The sequence below is a fragment of the Arabidopsis lyrata genome (genome assembly GCF_000004255.2).
Source record: "Arabidopsis lyrata subsp. lyrata unplaced genomic scaffold ARALYscaffold_6, whole genome shotgun sequence".
NCBI classification, from domain to species: Eukaryota; Viridiplantae; Streptophyta; class Magnoliopsida; order Brassicales; family Brassicaceae; genus Arabidopsis; species Arabidopsis lyrata.
The window spans coordinates 17,814,983-17,834,925 of record NW_003302550.1 but is presented as its reverse complement, the minus strand read 5'-3'; the positions used below and the strand labels follow the sequence as shown (position 1 = coordinate 17,834,925).

Below are 19,943 nucleotides of genomic sequence, written 5' to 3'. Positions count from 1 at the left end.
ATAAAATAGAGAGAAAAGAATAGGATAGAAAAAACAAGGTATCAACAAGACAACAATGAAGCTTTGATTTGAAAGCCAATGTTTTGTACCCAAAAAAAAAATAGTGTCCTTCAATAGACCCTTAATGTTTTCGGGATATGGGCGTGTGGATTGGAGAGTGGTCCATATTGTTTTTGCTTTTGATTTTTTGCAGTGGCAGGCAACTTATCTATCATACATTGCACTTGAACTGCATGGGACTCATAAATATCTGGACATGGGATATTTACGGATATGCATATGTAAGATACTAGAAGAGGAGGATTCAGCCATGCTAGAATTTTTTTGCTTGATTTTAAAATAGTTTATTTTTCACAAGGAGATAACACATCTCAATGACAAAAACAAAATACACTTTTCAATGTGTTCTTATTGGGAAATATTATCAACATTTTAAGCTCAATTACTTAAGAAAACTTGTGTTAAATATGCAGCTTTTGTTTCTATGGAAACCTATAAAACGGATACATTCAAAATATTACAAATAATTAACACTATGTTGCAAGTAAATATAAAATATAGTAATTGTTAGTTTTACGAATTATAATTTGGTTATGAATAGTTACTAGTTAGGGACAAAATATTATGGTAGGTCGGGACCTGACTCCGGTAGAACCGTCTGTCGAGGTGGCTAAGCTTTCCGGAAGATCTCTGGTGGTTTTGGTGCGTCGGTGGAATGAGTCTTTGTCGGAAGCCGGACTCTCCGATCTGGTTTGTTTTTCCGGTTTGGACCTTTTGTAACTGGGCCATTATCTTGTAAGGTTTATGCCAAGCCCATTTGGGAGATTTTTAATAAATTTTAATATTAAAAAAAAAAATTAAAAAAAAAAAAATATATTATGGGTACAACCGTACAAGTGACATGGCTGCAGCCAACTAGCCAACGAGTTCCATGTAAATCAGTAAATGTAAGAACTCTATAGCCACAACAAATTCCAAGCTATACACCAAGATAAGCTCGGTTCATTGATATTTGCCAAGATAAATAAATTTTCACTAAAAATCAATTCACTTCTAACAAATGGATCTGTACGTTTTACCAAAAAAAAAAAAAAAATGGATCTGTACAACACTAAGAAAATCTGGTTCCAACAAAATTCCTAAAAACACATGGTTCTTCAACACACATAATCATACAAAAATTGTCAAAGCTCTATATTCTTATATTTTATACCCTAAATTCTCAAGATATAGTATTCGAGAACTGTTAGAATAGTTGAATTCGGGACAGCTTCCAAACTACGGTTAGATGACCATTCTTCTAGACGTTTATGACAAAATTAACACAATAAAGTTTCAAAAACCATTAGTTTTACTTCTTTAATTTTTATTTTAGACTCAATCTGTAAAACATAATATTTTCATGATTTTGAGTTAGAATTATACAAAAGACATAACTCCAAAATTATAAATTAATCATAACATATTACTTCCTCCGTTTTAAATTAGTTATCGTTTAAAGTTTTTTCACGTTTATTAAGTAAACATTCAATTTTTCTGTTTTACCCTTAATTAATGTATTGTTTTATGTAATATCATGAATTAATAAGCTAAGAGAGTAAGGGTAAACTTTAAAAATCTGTAAAAAAATATGCATTAAAAACCTAAAACGACAACTAATTTAAAACAAAATTTAACTTCTAAAACACAACTAATTTAAGACCGAGATAGTATATAATTTAAATTAAAAAAAAAATTATATCTATAACTCAAGTTATCAATATATTTATAGAGGAATAAAACCTAAACGGTGCCGGTCGGCGAATTATGTGTGAGAGACAGAGCCAGCCATAGTCCAGCTAATGTTTTGTTAGTACCTTACAAGCTCCCCCAGTCACGAGCTTCACCCACCATCTTCTCTAACACTAGTACTTAACAAATTAATGACAACGTGTACGCGCGTGATAATCACGTGTCAAATTCATGACGTGGAAGCGCGTGATGTCACGTGCCGACATAGTGTCAGTAAATGCTCTCAATACCTATGGATTAGGAATTTTAGGATTACTCTCTTCTCTCTATCTACTAACTGCCAGCTGTACACGCTTCCCCATATCTCTACTTCTCCAAAGTCTTTTGTCTTAAAAACATTATCCAGCCTGTCCTAAAGATTAAAGTCCTCCCAACGTCTCTCAGAAGTTTCACATTTTTTCTTTAACTGCCCACGCGCTTTACCAAAAAAAAGAACACAGCTTGCACAAGGGTATTTTCGTCATTTCAAGTTATTGCTGTTAAGCTGTATATTCCTCCACACATTTTATCGATATAGTCAATTTTGATTCCTCTTATTAATCAATTTTTATTGGCTGTATGTAACTATTGCTTAAAAAAAATTCCTCTCTCTCTTAACGCACTTCTATCTTTTAGAGAGAGGGTAATTTCCGGTTTACCGGAATTCTCTTCAGCCGTTTGTGGCTTTTGTCTGTAATATATTCAGTTTTCCGATTATAGTCGGATTTCGTCTTTCCGTTTTGTCGGACCTTTCTCCGGTTTTAATCGGATCTACTAACATCCATCTTAGTTCTCTAAGTTTGGATTGTGTTTTGCTTCCTCTTTCTACAAGGATTCAATCAATATCCTCTTGCGATCCATTGATCTCCCCGTCTCACCGTTAACTTGACTCCTCTCTTCAATCGGAGTAATATCTTCGTCGTTTCATCTGACTCTGTTGTAGTCGGCGGCCTCTTTAGGTCATAGGCGTAGCTTCCAATTCAAGGGATCGGGTTAAGATGTGAAGATCTTTGAAGTCTTCTTAAGCTTCTATCAGACAGAACCGGTGGTCTTCAATCTGATAGGCAAAAGCGAAATCTGTAGAAGGATGGCGGTGGTGGATGCTCGAAGCCGGCGGCGGTGTTGTGTCAACTCGTGGAATTTGCCGGCACCGACTGTTTCTTTTTTCCTTCTCGCGTGCTAACACATGGTGTTGCACGTGGGACCTTCTCATCCTAATCTTTCACTAATTAGTTTAAGATTAGGCAGCTTTTATTTTAATTAAGGTCGCAAATGTTGGAAATGGGCTTCTGTATTTCACCTCCTTGTACTGCCCATTGGGCTTTTATCTTAATAGATTGGCCAACAAAAAAAAAAAAAAAAAAAACTATTGCTTAATCTGACACAGTTAAAACTTTTTATTAAATTCTTACAGTGTATACTACATATAGAAATACTAATTATTCCTTTAATATTTAGTTTATTTACCACTAACAACAGTTTTTTATTGGTCCAACTTGATTCAATTTCTAATTTGTACTATTAAATAAACAATCCACAACATGTACAGCTTCTACCACAAGAATCCTATGTCTCATTCTAGTCTTATCAGAATCCAAAATATACTCATAAAATTTATATGAAGTTATACTTAGCATTATACATATTTTTATGTTGACAAAAAAAAAATAATTCATATTTTTATGAAAACTTGTAATGAATTCATTAAAGGAACTGATTAATTTATTTCACAATATAACCATAACAATGAAACAAACAAAAATTATAATTTTAACATATACCAAAGTTATTAGTAATAAAAAAAAGTTGTGTGAGTAGAAACTGAGTAATTTATAATGACATCACACAATATAAACATAACATAATTCAAATTCAAATTTTAACATAAACCAAAAGTTGCGTAGGACTATGAATCATTCGTTAGCTGGCAACAGTACAATGGTCCATTACTCTTTTTCCTATTTCTCTGCAACTTCCCTTTCTCTTTCACTTTAAAGCATAACATACCTCTCTCTTTTTTCCACCTTTATTATTTAATACATATTCAAAATCTAATTTCAATTTTTAATAATAATAATATCCACTCAGAGAGGCATATATATAGCCCCATCACACTCCATATCTCTCACAAACCAATCTAAACATCAAAACCAAACTTCCTTCACTATTACACAATCTTCTCTTTCACTTTTCCTCAAAAAAGAAAAATGTATTCGTTAGTGTTTAAACTCTTTCTATTTTTATCTCTTCTCCAAATCTCTGTCTCTGCTAGGAACCTAGCAACTGAAGAACCAAACCAGTTTAAACTACTAAAGTACCACAAAGGAGCTCTCCTTTCCGGCAAAATCTCCGTTAACCTAATCTGGTACGGCAAATTCAAACCATCTCAAAGAGCAATCATCTCCGACTTCATAACCTCACTCACACACACTTCTCCTACGTCCAAAACTCTCCACCAACCATCTGTCGCCACGTGGTGGAAAACCACTGAAAAATACTACAAACTCGCAGCACCCAATAAAAACTCATCACCTCTTTCTCTAACCCTCGGGAAACAAATCCTCGACGAGTCTTGCTCTCTTAGAAAATCTTTAACCGATAAAAAGATTCGCCAACTAGCTTCAAAAGGTGACCAACGCGACGCCATCAACGTCGTTTTGACTTCAGCTGACGTTACAGTTACAGGATTTGGTATGAGTCGTTGCGGGACTCATGGACACGCTCGTGGTTTAGGTAAACGTGGCTCCAAGTTTGCTTACATTTGGGTCGGAAACTCTGAGACACAATGTCCTGGTCAATGCGCGTGGCCTTTCCACGCGCCGGTGTACGGTCCACAGAGTCCACCACTTGTGGCACCAAACAATGACGTTGGACTTGATGGTATGGTTATTAACTTAGCTAGTCTTTTAGCTGGAACCGCAACGAACCCGTTTGGTAATGGTTATTATCAAGGTCCACAAAACGCACCGCTTGAAGCTGCGTCTGCTTGTCCTGGCGTTTATGGTAAAGGAGCTTATCCTGGTTATGCTGGAGATTTACTTGTGGATACTACAACGGGAGGTAGTTTTAATGCGTATGGTGCAAACGGCAGGAAGTTTTTGCTTCCTGCTTTGTATGATCCTACGACGTCGGATTGCTCTACTATGGTCTGAGAATTAAAAGAAGAAGTTCCAATGTTTGGTCTTTGGTAGTAGAAAATAATATTCTAGTGTAATTCTTTTTTTTTTTTTTTTTGTTACAAATTCTAGTGTAATTCAATTAATTCATTAATATTATTCTCATTTTTCCCTTAATGTTGTATGGTTTTGATGTCTTATTTTAGACGTAATCCAGTCAAAATTATTGACTGAAATCTTGTCGCCTGGAAGATTATTTAACGGAATATTCTTAAGACAATGTGGCTTAACAGTTTACTTTGTCCAAGTTTCATACAAAAAGCCAATCCAACTTGTTAGATTAGAAACAAAAACAATGTAATTAAATAAATTAACAAAACTATAGATAGACAGATAACTGGATCGCAAGAAGCCAAACCAAAAAAACATTACAGGGACATAAAAATAAAATAACAAAACATAGATTTGTCTTAAATCCTTAATACCAATTTCAAGGGCCAAGTTCTTAAATTTTCATTTGGTATATAGTATGTAAAATAAGGAATTTAGTGCTACTTTCTTGAGTTTAAAGGTCCATTTCACATATAAAGAAACTGACATTAACTGTCTCCTAGAATTTACAACTTTTTTTTTATAATGTCAATTTTTTCAAAATATGTATACGTTATATTTTTATTAGTTTTAGAACCTGAAAAGTTGTAGGCACAAAGCCTGGCCAAAAGAACCTAGAAATTGCAACAACTTGTATTAAAGAAAAGGCATAGTGGTTGATGGATACTAAAAAGTCTTTTCGGTGGATTTACCCAACTCCGACGCGTGATGGGTCACGTGATCATATTGTGGCCATCGGTCGGTGAAACGGTAGGGACGGTTTGGTAACGTACGCGCTTTTTGGGTCTCTTGCCCGAATGTTTTTCAATTTCTTCGTATCAAAATATATGTCCCACCACAACTCATTGGTTCCTTCGTATGTAAAACGTAGCTTCGTGCCCTGCCATCACGATACATCTCTGCATGCTTGGACTTTCTTAAAACAATGATTTGGTTGGTCAAGACAATGATAAGTAAAATTTATAGTCAGGCGAAAAAAAAAAACAGTAATTGTAGTTAGCTTTTAGTAAATCGAACATTGTCTAGACGTCAACTAAACGTTTTAGACGACTGATTTTTTTGACCGAAACACGGCAAATTTCCGTCTCAGACAAACTCCCTAACCAAGAGCATTGATCGTATTGTCCGAAGTTGCCTTTTCTCGTTTCAATGACATGCACTCGACTAAACCAAATGATGGTTTACGGCTCTGGTTCGCAACGAGATGATCGACTCTGTTTTGTTCTGTTTCGTTAAGTATTCTGTTCTATTAAACATCAAAACAAGGATGTAGTATAAGTAAAATATGTTTTTTGGTTGAATATAATTTTTACAAAAATAATAATATGCGTAAATTGGCTTTTAAGAATATTAATTCCATGGTTAAAGAATCCAAACAGAAGTAAGAAGAACAAACCTCAAGAAAAAAAAACTATTTTCATCTGAGTTTTTAATTACCATGTTATAGCTAAGAAAACCTAAACAAAACCGTCAAAACCTTGTCTATAAAATGCTAGGCTTAGCTGCAAATTTCATAAGAACATATAAACTGAGATTAATGCAAGAAAATTTGAATAATTTGACTTACAAGCACATAAAAGATGATCAAGTTTGAGTCGATTTGTCCCAATCCCAAAGCTAAATCTAACAAACCATGGGTATAATATGCTAAGACTAATTGCAACTTTCATTAAAATAGATAATTTCTACACTGATAGGAATTGTTATGGACCCTAGGACAAAAACAAATTTCTATGATTTTTTTTTTTTGTAAAAAGTTTGTTATTAAAAACAAAAAGCAATACATATAAAAGAATTAGGACACTTTTAAATCTTATTTTTACTTTGTTAAATGAATTATTATTTGAAAAATTATTTTTGAAAATGATACCATTAATTATTAAAATATAGGATTGTACTCGGAGCGATCGCACCGCCCGCCCTCTCATCTCAGTCGGTACTGCCAATGACAAGGCTCATGTGCTCACCGGCACAACCAGCTGCATGCCAATTGAGCTTCTTGTAGATCTCTGACTCATGGTCATTGTAATTATTGAGTCCTCATACTTATTTTTTGTAATTTTACAATGAACAATATTTTCTATTTCTTTTTTGCAAAGATTGATTTTTTAAAATTTGTTTTTAAATAAGAAGGAAACATTGCATCTTCAAAGCTGCTGACCTGTTACACCAATAAGAGACACTCAACCATTGAGCTACGAGAACATTTTAATGTTATAACAAACAGATAACGTGTATATATACTAAAAACCGACAACATAAATTATGGTTAGTGAAGAATTGTGTGTAAATGTTTTAAAAGAATTGTGTGTTAACCATACGAAAACACATGATAATTTTTTAATTGTTGTAATAATAATTTTTTAAATTAATCTTCAAACTGATTATATTATTACATGGTCTTCTGACAATTTTAATGTAGTGATACATATATTATTTTTTATGTAGTGGAAAATATTTTATAGGCTACAAATAAAGTTTTATTAGCCTAATATATATTTAGTAATTTTTGACATTATTATATTTAATTAAAAATAAATCAAACATGAGATGAAAGTTTGGATTGTCTAGGGCTTATGCATTGCATTCAAATCACGAAATATTTCGAGGAATATTCTATATTTCAAAATACAAAATATTTAGTTAATATTATATTTGGGAAATATAATAACTTTTTCTTAAAACGTTGGAATAATCAAATTCGCTTTTTATTTCTTCCATCTAAACTAATCAAACTAATTAGTATGGTTTAATTATGGAAATTTTAAAAATCAAAAATAAATTATGCTTTGTTATTTTTCAATTATATTAAATTGGACTGTCGTTTCTGGAAATATCTAACATTACCTTGCCCGATTAAATGAGTTAACATATCTACAATTTTTTAAAAATTCTTCCATCTATGCTAATCAGAATTTATTAGTATATTTTCTTAAATAAATAAATTAAAATCTAAAATATATGATGATATTAAATTGATTTTTTTGTTTCCGCAAATATCTCAAAATATATTACAAAATTAAATAAGTTTACATATATATAATTTTGAAATTAATATTAAAAGATTTCCATAAATATTGAGTAGTTATTAATTTGTTAATTTTATGGGAACTACTTCAAACAATTTCCATAAATATTGGGTATTTATTAATTTTTTATTTAATTATGGAATTATATATATATATATATATATATATATATATATATATATATATATATATATATATATATATCAAATGGACACAAATACAATTTTCCGATTATTTTTTTTTCTTTTTCAAATTTAAAAATACCAATAGCATTTCATGTAATATTGTACAACAAAAAGGTTCTTTATTTTCTAGTGATTCTCAATTAATAGTATAGATTTCGAGAATTTATGCTTTAATAGTCCCAAATTTAAAAATTGGCGTATTTTTCGATATTTTCCCCATAATTAATCATATATTGTTTTTAATGTGAAAAAGCTAAAAATTCAATCTTTAAGGAGAAGAGATTAAGGGAGTATTTAGTATTTACGAAGTGACAAGAAAATCTAGTGAACACAAAAACAGTACTTATAAATTAAAGTTTATTTGTCTCAATGGATTATACTCGCGAGTCTGAGGATTCCTTGAATTTTTTTTGAAGACTCCAATGAATTAAATCGATAATTCTTCAGATTACTCCATCAGTTTTACACTTTACGTAAATTTGATTTATAACCCTAGTATTTGAAAGAAATTGAAGAAGTCACACCTATGATTTTTTGACAATGGTTTAAACTTTAGGGTTGTGTCTTCTGATGAGGTACGAATGAAACAGTGCATTGCCGGATTCTTTGATCACTCAAATACTTTTATCACTCAAATGAAAGGAGTATGAGGGTATTTTGAGTCTTTGTATGTGATATACTGTATCATGATTTTTACGGTGTTTAACCATGATATAAGTCTTATTTATAGAATATTTTTGGTGTTTCTAGATTCTTTTCGAGTCTTTGCATGTTTAGGTACATTCGAGACTTATTTGGAGATTTTGGAGCAAATCGAGAAGTTGCGTTGAAGAAAGGAACTTGGAGATCAAATTTGGAGATATCTCTTTTCCCAATCGTTTACAACTCTTTTTAATTTGCTTTGCTCTTATTTGTTTTCTTGATTTTCGTTTAGTTTAATTCGAATACTAATAGTCTATTGTTGAAATTGAGAAATTTGTGGAATTTGACCCCTAAATATTATAATTTATCAGTTAATTTGGAGAGTAGCTCTAGGGTAAATTTGAGCTTATCAGTATGGTTATAACAATAGGAGACAAATAATCTTTTGAGTTTTCGTATGGTTATAATGAGAGGAGCCATAGCATCTTTTCAGTCTTCATATGGTTATAGCGAGAGGAGCCACATGATCTCTTGAATCTTCATATGGTAAGTCTAGTGGTATCTTTCTCCAAGTATATTTACAGATTTCGAAGACAACTAATTGTTGGAAACAAGGCTGAATATGGACAAATCCTTTTAAAAGAATGTCCTTTTCAAATTTATTTTGTTTGTTTGGTCACAACGGGCCGGTCTAATAACCCATTTTCTATAGAGTGAATTTGAGCAGAGAAAAAAAAAGGACATAAAATTAGGTAATCGACATTAGTGGATTTCGTCAGGAACAAGAAGAAAATAAAGAAGATAACTGGGTATGAAGTTCGACTTAATAACGAAAAAACCAGGCTTGATTTTAAAGTATGCGTGTGGTGGAGAAGTTTATGCCTTCTAAAGCATCTGAAAGAATAATCTGACGTTTAATAAATGCTCCCAGTTGAATTGACATAATTGATAAATATTCATCAGTTAACAGAAAGAATGAGGTGATGGTTTATAAAATGCAAATGACTTTATTTGAAATTTGAATCTGTAACAAAAGCAGTTTTAGACGAATATCGAAAAATGTAAACAACTAACATAGTTGCATGGACACCCAATAACTAGTTCTTCGAATTTTTAAACAACTAACATAGTTGCATGGAAACCCAATGAATATTTTACACGATTTTGACATTTGTATATAGATAAACACATACATAAAGTGTTAGAAATAATTAAAATATTTAATAATTCGGTTTATGTGTACATATAAATACATATATATAGAGCTTTATTAACATTTGTATACATGTAAACATGTATATGAAATGTTATTAAAATTTATATACATGTAACCACATATGTAGAGCTTTATTAACATTTGTATATATGTAAACATAAATATATAGCGTTATTAACATTTGTATACGTGTATGCACGCTACAATATATATATTACAATCATCATATCCTAATAAATGGAGATCTACGAGAAGTAGTGGATGTCTAAAAAGAATCTAACAAAAACAAGTAGAGATACAAGTGGATCGGAAAAAGGGTATAAGAAAATTTAGAAAAAAAGCTTCAGAAATCAAAAGACGAAGATTGAGTGAAAAGATGAGACAATGATGGATCATAACGCATGAACAAACGAAATTGATTAAAAAAAATTAAGATTTAGAAACGGTTCAAGATATTAACAAGCATTTGCGGTCTTATCTTCCACCGGTTTACTAAAATAGATAGGTAATCTCAACGAAAAACTAAACGCAACAGCGGTGTTTTTCTACTTCTCCAAATCAGATACGAACAGAAGAAATCCAGATGGGAAGAAGATGAAACTTAGCGTTTACAGAGATGTAGAAGAAGAGAGATAAAGTTAACCCAAGCGTCAGATACAATATATACTGTTTATTGTTTGGACAGATTTTCTCTAGTGCTTGGGGTTAAAGTTGGCAAAAAAGGGCTAAAATTATTGTTGCCTTGGGCCTTGAAAACATAATACCGAAAATTTAATTTCAACTGGATCGTTAGTCTCTCACCCAGTTATCTCTTTTCTATATTCAAACTATATGAGAAGAGACGACAACTAATGGTGACCTACTAGGCTAGATGCGCTTCTCAAATCCTATAAATACATACTCCCTCCGTTTCAAAATATAAGACGTTTTAGTTAAAAGTATGCAGATTAAGAAATATCTACTTTTAAAAAGTTCAACCAATCATGAATGAGACTACATAATATAAATCATAAAAAATATTAAATTAATATATAATTTGCATAGAAACTTGAAAACGTTTTATATTTTGAAACAAAAATAATACTTCAAAACGTCTTACATTTTGAAACAGAGGTTCTACAGAGGGCTTTGTAGAACCTTCTATCTAGATGTTTGAACCCCTATGTTCTAGCTAGAGTTACAAATTTTCTAGAAAAAAGTTTTACAGATGAAGATGGCAATTTTCTTATTTAGGTTTATATAAAAAAAAATTGTGCAAATGGGCTTGATTCGGTGTTAATGAGATGGCCTCTCCTAATCCATCTTGGGTCTCCAGCTATCTAGATTCTTGAAAGGTCCATTAAACGAGGCCAAGGTGGCAGAGGATTGGACCGATTCATATGTAGGTTATGGACTACATATCTGAGCTCATATGCATAGGCGAGTAGAATCTCTTCATGTGCGGTTTTCCTTGATTCTGTTGAACTCCTCATTAGTTCCCTTAGTTCTTTAGGCATGTGTTGGTGCCTATAATATGGTAGAAGCTAGGATCACCTTCTCCACTCTTTGGATGGCTTACGATCTGATGCAATCATTACTTAAGTTTCAACAAGATTCAACAACTATCTGATGACCCTTTTTTTTTTCCTTATCCTATTGTTTTTCTTTTGTATTTTGTTATGAGAATTTTATTCATTTACAAAATATAATGTAAAATAATATTAGGATTAAGTTAGGCTCAAATTTTGGTTTATCGTTTTTGATTATATATATTGCAATATCCTCCATGATAGTTTTCGGGTTACTGTATATGATGCTTGTTTGTTTTTTGGATTAATTTCAAGTTTCAAAATTTATAAATTTATATATAATTAGTTTTGAAAATTTTATTGTGCGCTTGCGAGTTGCTATTGATATATGAGAAAAGAAAAAATAGCGTAATATTAAGAGTGAAATAACTCTTCTTCAAGATAAAACGCGAACTGCTTTTGAGTTTCAATAGATTCTTACCTAAGGGTTGAGAAAACATTTCAAGATGATATAAACTCAACCAACAAAGTTTGTTGACTATTTGAGGTGATTTCAGGTTTGATTATTTGAATATAAATATATATATATATATATATATATATATATATATATAGTTTTGAATTTATTTATTCAGACTTGTGGTTGATTTTCATTGTTGTAATGTTGTTAATGTTGGGAGACCAACATTGATCTATTTTTTTTAGGGCAATAAAGTTCTAGCAGATTTCAAACCATTGTCGCGTCGATGCTAACTTTAACTGTTGCACGTAAGTATCTAGAGACTATGGAGATTAAATTTCAAAATAAAACAATTTAATTTGTTTTTTAAGATTTTGAAGGATTTCAAAGTTCGGAGGATTCTCTCCTCTCTTATAATTATGGGTTATGCTATTTCATAATATTTCAGCTTTTAATTATGATTTTGTTTTTGGGAAACTGAATTTGATTATATTTCATGGTAGAATTGGAACTAATAATGTCATCATATGAGTGAATGAACAAAAGCAGCTATTGGATTTCAATACATTTTTATTATAAGGTTATGAGATACACTTGAGGATGACCAAACTCTAACAAAGATATTTGTTAATTTTAACGATGCGATTTTATTCACAAGGTCCAAAGTACAAGGTATGTGCACTATTTTTGGGTAAAATATAGGGTTGAAAATTTTGTTTATGATTCTATTTTTATTTATTTATGCTTCTCCCAATTTATGATAAAAAAAATCATTTCTAGCCCTACATTCTTTTTTGTTTTTGCCACTTTCTCTTAAATAACATTATTTATCTATAGACAAAATTTCGATGATGATCCTGCATACATATCATTTTTAAATGTTCTGGACTTGTATAGAAAATATAAGAAGGGTATTATTGAGGTCTCTACCATTAGGTATACATATGTGTAACTACTTGTGTAGATTTTTTTTTGCTTTGTGTATGATATTAAAAAAATTATACTTATATTAGGTTTGATGATATTTTTTTGGCACCTCCATCAAAATACATGGAGTTTTCAACCATTAAAATATTAAAATAATGAAAAACAGGAGAAAAATACTTAGTAACTTTTCTCAAATGAGAACTTTTGAAAACTCTTTTAGATGCCCACTTGTCATCATATTATTAGTTTAGTTTTTTCTTTATAATTCAAAATTTAAATGAATAAAATACTATATTTGAGATATCTAATGGGGTTCTTGACAATGCAGATTTTCTTATATTGCAGATTAGAGAGAGGTAAAGATGGAACAGAGCTGAAAATTCGGGTCCAGCCTCCCAGCCACAACGGCTAAGAAATTGGATGTCCCTTTTAGGGCTGAGACCTTCCACGTAGCTGAGAAAACATGGGGAGAAAGCAGCAGTAAACTCACACTACATATCTAATCATTGTCCGACCAACAGAATTTCACTAGGTTTTACTGCAAAAAGAAGAGATCATGGTAAACAATACTTTCAAAGGATAGAAGCGAATAACGCCAAGAAAACCAAAATCTTTACATCATTGTAGAAACAGAACTCATGGTCGATAGGTATAAGCCGCACTATACTATTTTTGTATTCTGTAATGAGTATGTTGCATGACATCAACAAAACTGATTTCTCAAATTTCATACACTATGTGCTAAAAACACAAGCTCCATTACCAAGAAACGATTTTTTATTCCGAAATATTGTTAATAATTGTTAAATAGTTTTTCCTATATTTAGTAAAAAGTCAAAATATAGTTTAAATTTTTTATGTTTTGATAAGTGATGATTTTTTAAAGTAAAGTTTATTTCAACTGAAAATTTATTATCTTGATGTAAGTCTTTTTTCTTTTAAATATTTACCTCTTTATTATATACCAATATTCCTTGTTTGCTTACAATATTTTAGAATGTATATAAATGCTTAATATGTTGGTCAAAGATTTTGAAAATGTTAATACATGATCAAAACATATACTATAGAGTCAACCTACTATTATAATAAGGGTTAAAATTTTAAAGTTATAATTTTAAGGTCTGTTGGCAAAATAGGGAGTTTTTGAAAAGTAATATGAAGATTGATATTGGATGGAGATAAATTTGTAAAAATAGGTAGTTTGTAACAATTTTTGATTTGATGAATGTAAATATAAATTTATCATCAAGTACACAAACGGCCAAAATCAACTCCAACTATTTTCGTGCGACATTTTTCAACCTAAACTCTGACCCCCTGCACTTATCAAGGCCGCAAGGAAATAGTTGGGATTGCTATTGGCCGTTTTCCCCTAATGAAGTTAACATATTTAAATAAATATAAAATAACATCAATATATATCATCTTAAAAAAGATTTCTAAAAAGATTTCTCCAAATTTGGATGGTTATTTAGACCAGTATGACTTTCTTATTGGTTAAAGTTTATAGAGTGGACGTTTCGATAAATTACTTACTAATAGGTTTTCTTCGTTGTAACGAGTGCTTGATTATTTTTTGCTTTATGAAGATTATTTGGGCGATCAATTCTTTTAGTTGAAATGGCTACAAGATGAAGGCAACACTAATTTTGTAATTGTCTCTCTTTTCTTCGACGACTGTGAGAAGAGCTATGTAAGTTTTGGCTTCTCTCTATTCTCATTAATATGATGAATATGTTTGATGTGAGTCAAATTAGATCTAAGACTACTCTTTCAAATAAGAGATCGTGTGTAGTATTTTAGGGTCGAAATCTACAAAACTCTCGTGTTCACACAATAAACAAACATGTTTTAAATTAAGCTAAACAGAAAATAAGAATATTAAAAATAAAGTAAGCAACTAAAATTGGGTTTTAAATCAAATGAGGAAAACGTGAGGCCTAGGGAAATTCTCAGAAAATAGATAAATAGTAGATCTAGCAATTAATTAGGAATTATTTAAGAACCGTTCTTGAACTCGAATCACAAAACTATAATCAACCAACTCTCGTCTAAATTGACTATCTATGCCTATTAGCATGAATTGCAACTCTCGTCTGTAAATCCCTAAAACTAAACGAGCATTAAAGATCAGGTTCGATATGTTCACAAAAGTATCTAGACCAACTCTCGTCTAAATCTAGCTATTTCTGCCCACCTAAGATAGTTCCAGTAATAAGCGCCCTCTCGGATCTAACCTATTATCCTAGGATCAAATTATATTTAATTACTCTAGAATTAGCATTAAGAACAATCAAAGATGAAGAACTCTAAAGATATTATCCTAATATGTTATCGATCTACTAATTCATCTAAATCCCTAATGAGAATCCTTAAACCTAACAAGCAAACTACTCAGACATGATCATGGTAACAGTAAGCATGTTATGAATAGAAAGCATAAAGAGATTCAATAAAAGAGATGAGTTAAAAAAGATCTTCTCTAGAGGGGAGCTCTCTCCAATTATCTCCCAAGGGGTTCAAGCTCCAAATAATACAATAGAATGAGAGATTGAGAGATCAAAGATCTCAGAGATGTCTCTAAAACAAAACCCTAAAAATCTATTTATATGTTCTTAAAAATGTGCAAGGACTTTTTTGAAAATAGGGAAAAGTTTTGGAGCGATTATGCAAATCTTCAAAACTTCAAAGAGACTCGAAATTGAATTGTCGTAAAATATTGGTGTCGACCGACACCAGGGGTGGTGTCGATCGACACCTACACGTATTTTGGTCTCCGGATTGCTTTCGTAGTATAACTCTTCGGTTTTGCTCCAGAATGATCCATAATCTTCAAATTAGTCCTGAACATGCATAAACCTGTAAAAGACTAGATAAGACTCTAGAAATAACAAAAAGACTCTAAAACTGACACATATATCATAGCTAAAAACGGTAAAAACCATGATATATCAATGTTCACAGCATGCTTATGGTCATGGATCATCGTCCAAGGCCTAGGATTGATAGGTAGTAACTCATCCATTACAAAAAATTTAGGTTGCCAATAAGAGCACCATTGGCTAACAAAACATTAATAATAAGAAAACCATTGTTGGAAAACGAGATGTAAATAACAATTTTGACTTGGCTAAGCCAAAACACATCTAAATTTTGTTAAGACAAAATCAACATGTTACTGGTCACTAAACTTTGGCTCTGTTAAATCCTAAATTAAAGGTCGTTAACATTATAAAAATAAAATGTTCACTTCAATACAATCTATTTTTTAATTAAAAAAAAAAAAGATCATGTCTTAGATAACTAGATGTCATTGGGGTCAACCAGAATGATCGTGCACACGCCTCAATTAATAAAATAAAACATTAGAAAGGAATTTGCATAAAGCTGTGAGATTTGTCTCCCTAGTTTGCCAGATCTAGAAAAGATGGGAGGTTGCGTTTCCATAGCAATATCATGTGACCAAGCTATTAATAACCTTACCAGCTGCATTAGCGGGGACGGAAATTCCTTCCGCAACCTTGTGAACAATCTTGCATCTCTGAGGCGAGCTACACGACAGCTGGAAGCAAGAGGAGATGATTTGCTGACAAGGGTAAAAGTGCAAGAAGATGGTGGCCGAAGCCGATTAGCTGAAGTCCAAGAATGGCTTTCGGAAGTTGATATCACGGTACGTGAAACCCATGATTTACTTTTGCAAAGCGATGATGAAATAGATAAGTTATGTTGTTATCAATATTGTTCCAAGAATTGGATATCAAGAAATGGTTATAGTAAAAGGGTAGTCAAGCAGTTGACAGAAACTGAGATTCTCTTATTTAGAGGAGTTTTTGATGAAGTAACTCAAAGAGGTCCTATACAAAAGGTGGAGGAGAGGCTTTTCCACCAGAAGATATTTGGTCAAGAGGAATTGATTGAATCAACCTGGAATAGTATCATGGAGGACGGAGTTGGGATTTTGGGTATTTATGGCATGGGGGGAGTGGGCAAGACCACACTCCTCTCTCAAATCAACAACAAGTTTCTCATAGAAAGCAACCAATTTGACATTGTAATATGGGTTGTGGTGTCTAACAACACAACGGTTAAGAGGATTCAAGAAGATATTGGCAAAAGACTAGAGATCTACGATGAAAACTGGGAAAGGAAAACAGAAAATGAGAAAGCGTGTGATATAAACAAGTCTCTAAAGACCAAGAGATATGTGTTATTGTTGGATGATATGTGGAGGAAGGTGGATTTAGCAAGCATTGGAGTTCCGGTTCCAAGAAGAAATGGAAGTAAAATAGTATTCACCACTCGTTCTAATGAAGTTTGCGGAAGAATGGGGGTAGATAAGGAGATAGAGGTAACATGTATGATGTGGGATGATGCTTGGAATTTGTTCACTAAAAATATGGAAGAAACAATAAAAAGTCATCCAGATATTCTTGAAGTCGCAAGATCAGTTGCGAAAAAGTGTAAAGGCTTGCCACTCGCTCTCAATGTAATTGGCGAAGTCATGGCACGCAAGAAGACAGTTGAAGAGTGGCATCACGCAGCTAATGTTTTGTCTTCATCTGCTGCTCAGTTCTCAGGTATGGAAGCCGAGATTCTTTCCATTTTGAAATTTAGCTACGACGACTTAGCCGATGAGAAAACCAAGAAATGCTTCCTATTTTGTGGTTTGTGTCCCGAGGATTACGAAATAGGAAAAGATGATTTGATAGACTATTGGGTAGGCCATGAGCTAATAGGTGGGACTAAACTTAATTATGAAGGGTATACAATCATAGAAGCTCTCAAAAATGCGTGTTTATTGATTGAGAGTGAATCCAAAGATAAAGTGAAGATGCATGATGTGATACGGGATATGGCGTTGTGGATACCATTAGGTTTTGGTGGGCCTCAAGAGAAGCTTGTTGCCGTCGAAGAAAATGCTCGTAAAATTCCGAAGATTAAGGACCAGGAAGCTATTAGTAGCATATCCTTAATATCTAATCAAATTGAGGAGGCATGCGTGAGTCTTGATTGTCCCAACCTCGATACCGTACTTCTTCGAGATAATAAACTAAGGAATATCTCACAAGACTTTTTCTACTGCGTTCCGATTCTCAAAGTTTTAGATCTTTCTTTGAATGCAAACCTTACAAGGTTGCCTAACATTTCAAATTTGGTCTCGTTAAGGTACTTAAACCTATCATGCACGGGGTTAAAAGATCTTCCAAATGGGTTATATGAGCTCAATAAACTGATATACTTGAATTTGGAGCATACATACATGCTGAAAAAGATCGATGGGATATCGTCTTTGTCGAGTCTACAAGTTTTGAGATTGTATGGTTCTGGAATAGATACTAATGACAACGTGGTTAAGGAGATACAACGCTTGGAGCATTTATATCAGTTGACAATAACCTTGAGAGGTTCATCTGGTTTGGAAAGTTATCTTAAAGATGAGAAGCTCAATAGCTACAACCAACAATTACATCTCAGCAATCAATCAAGTGTACTCATTGTACCTATTGGGATGATTTCAAGTAGTCGTGTTTTGGAGATACTAGACTCAAATATACCGAAGTTAGAGATAAAATTGCCAAACAACGATAGTGATGATGAATATGTTCATTTGCTGAAACCTGCTTCAGAGTATTGTAGCAATATAAATTTTTTCAGTCTACGCGAAGTGAGATTAGACAACTGTACTAGTCTACGGGATTTGACATGTCTTTTATATGCTCCTCATCTTGCTGTTTTATACTTGGTATGGTTACCTGACATACATGCCATAATAGATCGATATGATGAGTTTCCTTTGATGTCTAAGTCACTTCGAAACAGACAACCTTATAGACTACTACCTTTTAGAGCACTAGAGTTCCTTACACTGAGGAATTTGGTTAAACTCCGTAGCATCTACAGGGGTCCGTTGCCTTTTCCCAACCTTAAGGAAATCAACATTAAAGGTTGTCCATTGTTAACAAGACTTCCTATCAATTCCGAGAGCGCTCAGTCGCAAAATGTCATCATGAACGCAGAAAAAGAATGGCTGGAAAAAGTGAAATGGAGAGACCAAGCGACTAAGGAGCGGTTTTACCCAAGTTAAGAAAGAGGTCAGTTTTTTTTTTATTACTATTACATCTATGTGATTGTTATTGTTTAACTATCACATGCTCAAGAGTTTTTTTTTTAAAATGTTTTAGGCTTCGTCCCACGAAACTGCGACATCACACATGACACATCCCTTTTCGCAAACTTGATTACTTTTTATTTTTTCTCTGATTTGTGTGTTTATGTAAATTCAGACTTGTTTGCAAGTGTTTCTCAATTTCTTTCATTTTGCTTGAATATTTGAAGTGTGCATCCATTTCTATTGAAAGATTGGTTCAATTCAAATGGTTAATTTGCTTTGTCTATGAGCTAGAGAATTATGGATGTTAAATCTTTGGCTATGATATTGGATTTGTATGTTGGTTAGTTCATTAGGGCATATATATTAGGTGTGATGAACTATTTTTATTTCTTGCATTTCCTCAATCAAGTTGCGTCTTTGCAGCTTAGACATGCCAAAACCATGTAACGATTAAATTCAACATCTATCATTATGCATAAAATTTCTTTTGGCCATCTAAAAATAATGCAGATAAAATTCTGTAAATATATGATGATTCTGTATATTTCTCATCGATTTCACGAATATTTGGGAGAGATTTCTCAAGATTGCATCTTCTCTGTCAAAACAAACATGATTGAGGCATAATTTAATGCAACATAGTAACTATATAAGTGAGAAAAATATTGCATGTATATGTTCGGCACTAAACACATGTTGTCTACAGAAAAGGAAACGAGATTTATCTTTAAGAATACATTTATCCAATGCACTAACAAAATCAAAACCAAACTTTCGTTTCACTGAAACTAGCAAAAAGGTATATCTTGGGGAGGAGCTTCAAGAGTCTCCAATTCTCCGACACATAAATCGACCAAGAACGCA

The 19,943-nt window shown here is 32.4% G+C and overlaps 2 protein-coding genes across 2 annotated transcripts; both read left to right on the top strand.

Annotated features, from left to right (window-relative positions):
* The first annotated feature begins 3,888 nt into the window (after positions 1-3,888).
* Positions 3,889-5,063, top strand: LOC9310569 (protein EXORDIUM). The gene has a single exon (XM_021021836.1). The coding sequence runs from the start codon at positions 3,978-3,980 to the stop codon at positions 4,920-4,922; it is 945 nt and encodes a 314-aa protein (XP_020877495.1). The 5' UTR covers positions 3,889-3,977; the 3' UTR covers positions 4,923-5,063.
* An 11,231-nt stretch (positions 5,064-16,294) lies between these two features.
* LOC9308435 (putative disease resistance protein At5g05400) lies at positions 16,295-19,054 on the top strand. Its single transcript, XM_021021792.1, has one exon. The coding sequence runs from the start codon at positions 16,395-16,397 to the stop codon at positions 19,050-19,052; it is 2,658 nt and encodes an 885-aa protein (XP_020877451.1). The 5' UTR covers positions 16,295-16,394; the 3' UTR covers positions 19,053-19,054.
* The last annotated feature ends 889 nt before the right edge of the window (positions 19,055-19,943 follow it).